Source organism: Orycteropus afer, unplaced genomic scaffold, assembly GCF_000298275.1.
Source record: "Orycteropus afer afer isolate SDZICR_OR568_19922 unplaced genomic scaffold, OryAfe1.0 scaffold00018, whole genome shotgun sequence".
NCBI lineage: Eukaryota > Metazoa > Chordata > Mammalia > Tubulidentata > Orycteropodidae > Orycteropus > Orycteropus afer.
This window is the reverse complement of record NW_006921605.1, coordinates 17,853,611-17,861,390: the sequence shown is the minus strand read 5'-3', so window position 1 is coordinate 17,861,390 and position 7,780 is coordinate 17,853,611. Positions and strand designations below refer to the sequence as shown.

The 7,780-nt window shown below is 39.6% G+C and overlaps 1 protein-coding gene across 1 annotated transcript in view; it reads right to left on the bottom strand.

Annotated features, from left to right (window-relative positions):
• The window catches only part of BPTF (bromodomain PHD finger transcription factor), a 172,971-nt gene that overhangs the window by 111,510 nt on the left and 53,681 nt on the right, over positions 1-7,780 (bottom strand). Inside the window, exon 4 of the mRNA XM_042783542.1 lies at positions 1,114-1,936. Coding sequence (XP_042639476.1) covers positions 1,114-1,936 — 823 coding nt within the window. The remainder of the gene's footprint in view (positions 1-1,113; positions 1,937-7,780) is intronic.

The window sequence follows — 7,780 nt, the reverse complement described above, 5'->3', positions numbered from 1 at the left end:
AAAAAAAAAAAAAAAAGTCCTCAAACATATCAATGACCCCACACTATTTCAAGAAGCTAATGGACAATGTATTCCACAGAAACTAGAGACAAAAGATTTGGGAGACAGGAAAAGAAGACATGAGAGACCCAACACAGGAGACGCACGGAGGGAATCCTCGGGACATCCGTGAGGAGGGATGGGGGACAGCTCTGGGCTGGACGCAGAGGACAACCAGCAGCACTTCAAGCGTCCAAAGGGCAGACCTTTTGAGGGCTGCCATCCAGATCTCTGCCTATCCCGTACCATCTGCATAAACTAAGGGTGAGCCTGCCTGAGGTACTTGGCTATACCTCGTCTGGCTAGCCCACGTACTGACGCACTTCCTGCTCTCCCCTTCATGCCTTTCTTCTGACATTCATTTCATCCCACCAACAATTTTCTGACTTGACCTAATTCTGAGAACTGGAAGAAGGCACTGAAGACTTAGAAGCTGAAAATACAAAGTAGCCCACTGCATCTGACCATATTCCTATGGGATGTCCACACAACAACTCTGTCAGACTCCCTGACTTAGGTCAGCCCTGACCTCCTAGAAGGACATCTTGACAACCTGAGGAAAGCTGAAGCCCGACCATGGCCCTGAGTCTGCTGTGTTTATCTTCTAGGGCAGTGCAACCAATAGTGGCAGAAGTGACTTTCCATTAACAGCTCGATTTATTCTTGCTGCTGTGTTGTACACATAGATGTGGTAATGTGAAAAGGGAAGCAAAGGAAATACTAACACCAAATTAGGGCAGGGACCACCATGGGGTAGGCTGGCGGCAAAGGGAACTGGGTGGAGGCACACAGCGGCCTTCCAGTTACTCGTGTTCACCCCTCCCCTTGGTGTTACAGACAGCGGGGTGCTCTGCTGCTTTTCCTACACTCTTCCTTCTTTACAATTTTAAATAATGTTTCAGCGCACACATTCATTCCTTCAAGTTGGGGATTATTTAACTATACAACTCACTATTAAATTAACAAAGGTTTCTACCGTATCAGTGGCAGTAATTCTCCTTTCATCGATCAGGAAGCAAACTAGTTTAAATTTCAGTTTAAACACATACAAAAATGAAGCCGGGAGTTACTTACATTATGAGTCTTCGGTTTAAGAACCAGTATTTCCTCCGACTTCGGTCATATCCAATAGGTTCGTGTCGAATATATGGTTTATTTTTTTGGATTTCAGCAACACAGTCAGTCACCCCAGGCACCTTATGTGCTACGCAGACTTCACACTGCCATTCATCCTCTGGTACCTCCTCAAGAGGTGGCTTCACACATTCCAAGTGGTACACTGCGGAACATGTCTCACAGCAAAGCAAATCCCCAAGTTTGTGACAAACCCTACAATGGTCATCATACTGGATCACCCCTTCAGACATCAGTTCCTCACGAGCAATATTTGTTGTGAGGAACTGATCGACCAAGAACTGCAGAACTTTGATCTTGTTCTCCACCGGCCCGTAAGGATAGTCCTCCGCTTCCTGGTAAGGAAGAACGTGATGGTACTCCTCGTCACTCTCGCAGTACACACGCAGCACCTCTGGCCACGTCATCCCGTCTATGAAATACAGTGTGGAATTAACGCTGTCTTTCAGATCAGCAGGTCCAAAGGTAGTATTGGAAGTGTCTTCTTCACGCAAGACTGCTTTCAAAAGCACAACGTGCATCTCCGCCATAAGCGTGCACTGCTCTTGACTTACCAGAGCTGCACAGAAGTCCTCAAAGCGAAAAGGAGACAATCTTAAGACAGTGCCAAAGTTCCGCAGTACCTCGTAAATGGCAATAACATTCATTATATGCTCATTAGGCACCATTAAATCCTCAGAGGACTTGGGGAATTCAAGGGGCGGGATGTCTTTTTCTTCTAATATTGGAGAACGGGGTCGATGTATTCTTGGTTTCCGCCTACCTGTAAAGAAGAGACGACACAATTACAAACCAGACACAATTACAAACCAGTAAGACACGACATCAGTTAATCACAAACCAGTGAGACGTGACATCAGCTATACAACTGAGGGTTCCCCAACTTTCTCTACTAGGACATACACCTCAAATAACAGAAAAACTGACTTCTACTTCTCTAATAATTGTCAGGTTAAAGTCATATCGAGTGCCAAAAAGCAATGATTTATCTTTCATTTTTAAGTCGACAGAAAATCTAAAGTCAAAGTTTTCCCATTTGCTTCCAAATCAGAGATAAAAATGTAAAACTGTAATCAGCTCTCAGTTATCTAGAGGAATTAGCTGGTTTACAGGTAACCATACTTTTTTTTTTTTTTTTTTAAGTGCATTTGTGAAAGATTTGAGAAGAATATGAATCAGAAAAAAAGACCAACACCTACGAGTGTATGAGTCTGGTTTCTCACTTTGCAAATGAAAAAGCAAGATTACAATGGAGTCTGATACGGCAGACAGCACTTTTTATAACGAGAAATGCAATCAATTATGATTTTAAGACAATCAGTTAGAACAGTTAATGTTAAAAATAGTAACAATCTGTTGGCAATACTGTACCTGTAAGGCAGGAACAGAAATAACGTCTAATGTAATTTAATGTCCTACTTAAAAGGATTAGCTTTCATGTATTCTGAAAGATTTCAGGTAATTCTTTTATTGTTCTAATTTTTAACTGTTCATTTAGCTTTATATTAAGGTAAAAGGAAGAAAGACCAAAAATGCCCACAAGTTCTACATATTATATATTGGCTAGCTGGAAATTACAAAATAGCTTCCATTCAAACTATGTGCAAGATTATATTCAACACTATGAGCCCTTTTGAAAATTAACATTAAATATACATCAGTTCACTCTGATACATTATTGGGCAAGTATAGATTGATTTGATTTTTTAGAAGGCAATCTGGCAAAAACCTATCCAGATGACTACCCCTTGCCCCAGCACTTCCACTTCCCAGAGTTCATCCTACAGGTACACTCGCATGCGCTTTAATAAGTACAAAATTACTTAATTCAGCAATAGTTTAAAAAGGTCAAGTTTGGGGGGGGGGGGCGTTCCCTTTCTTTTTTAACCTAATTGTACAATAATTTAAAATCATTAATATGTTGATTAGTTATGTTACATTTACACAGCAATGGAATCTAGCAGTTGAAAAAGAAAGTAAAATTGTATAAGCAGAAATGAAACAATCTTTAAGATACATTATTAAGTGGATGAAAAAGCCAGCTACAGAACAATAAACAGAGTGTCATCTGAGAAAAGAAACTTGAAAAAGAAAAAGAAGGTGATAATATGTATCTCTCTAAAAGGACACAGAAGAATCTTTTTTAAAAATAGTTGATTCTAGGGTAAGGAACTCCGGGATAGGAAACGACAGACTAATTTTTTGCCCTTTTGTACAAATACATGCAACTACTTATTATTATAATATTTTTAAAGAAAAAACTGGGAGGTAAAAACATTAAAATATTACTATTCAAATCAATAAAATGATGCTGCTATTAATAGTTACTGAGGTTTTGGATGGATATAAATACAAGGTTATTGTGCAAAACTCAAAGATTCCAGTTTACAGAGTTAAGCCCAGGTTACAGGGTAAAGCAGAAAACGCTTACAAAAATCAAAATGCTCCAGCCACCCCACTGTCAATCATTAGTACCAGCATGTCAAGGTGTTTCCACCATTCACAGAATCAGGTTTATAATATGCCATTGAGGATATTAATCTCATTACCATTCCCAACACTGATTAATATCTACCAGCTGAATTATATTAATTGTCCTGTATTTAAAAAAAAAAAAAAAGATTAAAAGTAGTCCTCAAAGTTTACCATGTATCAGAGTCACCTGGAGGGTTTGTTAAAACAAAGACTAATTAAAACACAGTCTCTGATTCACTTGGTCTAGGATCCCAAAACCCAAAACAAACCCATTGCCTTAAGTCAATTCTGACTCACAGTGATGCTATAGGACAGAGAAGAACTGCCACATAGCTCCCAAGGCTGTAAACCTTTATGGAAGCAGACTGGCACATCGTTCTCCCACAGAGCGGGTAGTGGGTTTGAACTGCCCACCTTTCCATTAACAGCCAAGCACTTAACCACTGTGCCACCAGGGCTCCTTAAGTCTAGGATAGAGTCTGAGACTTTGCATTTCTAACAAGTTCTCAGGTGAGGCCAATGATTCGGGTCTGAAACACACACTTTTGAGACCCTACTGCCAAGACCCCTGAGATTTAGAATTATAAAAATTAACACATGCTGGATGAAATTCACTAACCCCAGAAATTACTTTTAAACCTTGATACACAAAATGTGAAGGAGCCCTGATGGCTCAGTGGTTAAAGCACTCAGCTGCAAACTGAAAGGTCAGTGGTTTGAACCTACCAACCTCTCCACAGAACGATCTGGCAGCCTGCTTCCAGAAAGATTTACAGCCTTGGAAACTCTATGGGGGCAGTTCTACCCCGTCCTGTAGGGTGGCTATGAGTCAGAACTGACTCGACGGTAGTGGGTCCTGCTCTTCTGGTATTCAAGGTGTGCCTGGCATCCTCTAGAATCTGCATTTCCCCCAAATCTCCAGATGATCCTCATGCTCGTTAAAGTTTGCATAGCACTTCCCTGAACAGTCCTTCCTTAAACTGGAGGTGCACCATAATCACCTGGCAAGTTGGAAAAGGTCTCAATATGCAACTCAAATTTACAGTTCCTCAAGTGAAATTCTGTAATTTCATTCTTCCTCGATGACTCTGATGTGCAGCCAAGTTTGAAAACTACTGCTTTGATAAAACTGGATAATCTACAAGTGGACACACAGGCAGACAGGCAAGCTGAATGGGACTACACCCACAACCTTACACGGGCCTGGCAGAGGATACTTCTACATACATATTTGCATATGCTATAAATATATCAATGTATATAGTAAAACAAACAGAGGGTAAAGTTATGAAAACTTCTTAGCCATAGCCAAACACCTTGTGGGAATGAGTCACTTGGCTTGGGAGCTTAGGACCACAGTCTTGGGGACAGTGAAGTCAATTGGCATAACACAGTTCACAAAGAAAATGTTCAATACCCTCCTAGGGTAGCAACTAGGATCTTCTCAAATACATGTAAAGTGAGCAGCCATTTAAGATGTAACTATTGGTCTCTCTCTGTCTGGAGGAAGAAAGAGTCAAGAAAGTCAAAGACTCAAGGAAATAATTAATCCAAAGAACTAACAACCTCATGAACCACACAGCTTCCATTACCCTGAGAGCAAAACTGGATGCTTCCTGGCTACTAGTACCAACCACTCTGCCTGGGACCACAGGAGATCCTGCACAGAACGGAAGGAAAATGTAGAACAAAATTCAAAATCATAAAAAAAGACCAGACTTACTGGTCTGACAGAGACTGGTAGAACCCCCAAGACGGTGGTCCTTAGACACCCTTTGAACCTGAAATGGAACTCACTCCAGGGAATCACCCTGCATCCAAACAGAAAGTCCTATAAGGTGAGCAGTAACACTCCTGTTGAACATATTCCTCAGAATAATCAACCCAAAAGGATCAAAAGAACAGCATTTGCCCAAAAACGAAACTCAGAAGACAGGAAGGGTCAGGAAAGGACACAGGGGGAAGTGAGAAGAATGCTGTTACACTGAGGGAACTGTAACTAGTGTTACTAAACAAAATGTGTATAAGTTGTTGAATGGAAAACTTCACTGCAGAAAATGCTACTGAACTACCGAGCCCTGGTCTCGAAACACATCAAGGGACTGCTGCACAACAGCTGAAGTTTCAATTCTCAAGACAAGGCTACAACATATCTAATACTCTTTCTCTTTAAAACAGTAGTGAAATATTAAATATACTTTCAATGACTTTTCCAACAAATTAACAGTTTCATCAAAAGGGAAATAATAATGTATGGTCCACACAGATTTATGATCTGACAGAAGAGTTCTCAAAAATTACTGAAAATAACCCAAGCGTCCATCAGTAGGGAAATAAGCTCTGCGGCATTATTCAAGTAACAGAATACCTGTACTTAGAATAAATGAACCAGGTCTAGCAATGTGGACAAATAGTGTATTTTTAAAAGGTGACAAAAGCAAGCAGAATACACATCAAGAGCCCATTTACATAAATTTTAAAAACACAAAACAGATCATGCATAGAAACATATATAATACAATTAGAAAACCATGGATGGGAATTGCACACATCAATCTCAGGAAATATTACATCTGGAGTGGCAAGGAGGGCAAAGTAGAAACTTCAGAATGTTTGAAATATTTTATAATTAATTGTTTTAAGGAGTAAATTTCTGACATTTGAAAAATTTGATTTACATGAAATTACCACCAAATACGGTGATTCATGAAGCAGAACTAAATACGTCAGTGTCCATATATTCAAGAAAAAAATGTCAATACAACAGAAAAACAGGGTAAAAGGGAAATTCTGGCTTCAACAAAAGTTTAAGAACTTATGCAATCTCTTTTAGCCTTTGAAAAATAAAAAATTCTTTTCAAATGGAGCCCACTCCTGTGGCTTCCAGCCAAACAAAAGACAGGAATGTGAGCTGAACATTTACATTAGGTAGAGGGCTGTGTGTGCACAGAGAGACAGCTCAGAGGGGCAGAAGAGCATGGGAGGGAAGGACACAGGGAAGAGGTGGCTGTGGGGAGGAAGTGGGAGGAAAGCTGTCGCACTGTGGGAGATTACAGTCAATGTCATGAGACAAAGTGTATGTGAACTGCTGTATGGAAGATGAATTTGCTCTGTAAATATTCACCCAAATCATAATTAAAAAAAAAAACAAAAAACCTCCCATATACATCTCTTTAGTTTCTTCCCCCAAATAAAGTGTGGCTCTACAATAGTTCAGTAAATGGTTTTACCTATCAGTAAAGAATGTAATTCCTAAATATCTGGCACAAAAACTAACTACTATGACATACCAATTTCTTGATTTTTACAATGAATTAGAGAAAGAGAAGGATAAAACATCACTTATATAGTGTACCTGGTAAAAGAATCTAAACTGAATCTATGTGTGAGGAAATGATCAGATAAACCTAAAGGTAACTGGCTAGGACAATTTTTAAAATGTCATTGCCAAACAATCTAGTTAAAAAATGGGCAGAAGACACAAACAGACACTTCACCAAAGAAGATATTCAGGCAGCCAACAAACACAAGAAGAAATGTTTGAGATCATTAGCCATTAAAAACAAACTCACTGTCATCAAGTTGGTTCCCACTCATAGTGACCCTTCTTGGGTTCCCCAGGTGGTATCGCTACAGAAATAGATCACCCAGTTTTCCTTCCAAGAAGTGGCTGGTGGGTTTGAACTGCCAGCCTTCTGGTGAGCAGTCAAATGCCTTAGGCACTACACCACCAGAGCAATAGCTACCAAAAAAATAAAATACTTAGGAATAAAAATCACTAGGGACACAAAAAACCTATATAAAGAAAACTACGAAACATTACTTCAAGATACCATAAGAGATCTACATAAATGGAAGAACATACCATGCTTGTGGATAGGAAGATTGAACATTGTGATAATGTCAATACTACTCAAAGCAATCTATACATTCAATACAATCCCAATCCAGATCCCATCAGGATTCTTTAAGTATGTGGAATAACCAATCACTAATTTTATATGGAAAGAGACCTCTCGTAAGCAAAGTACTATCGAAGAAGAACAAAGGAGGAGGTCTCACACTCCTAGATCTCAAAACCTACTATACAGCAACAGTAGTCAAAACAGACTGGTATTGGTACAATGACAAA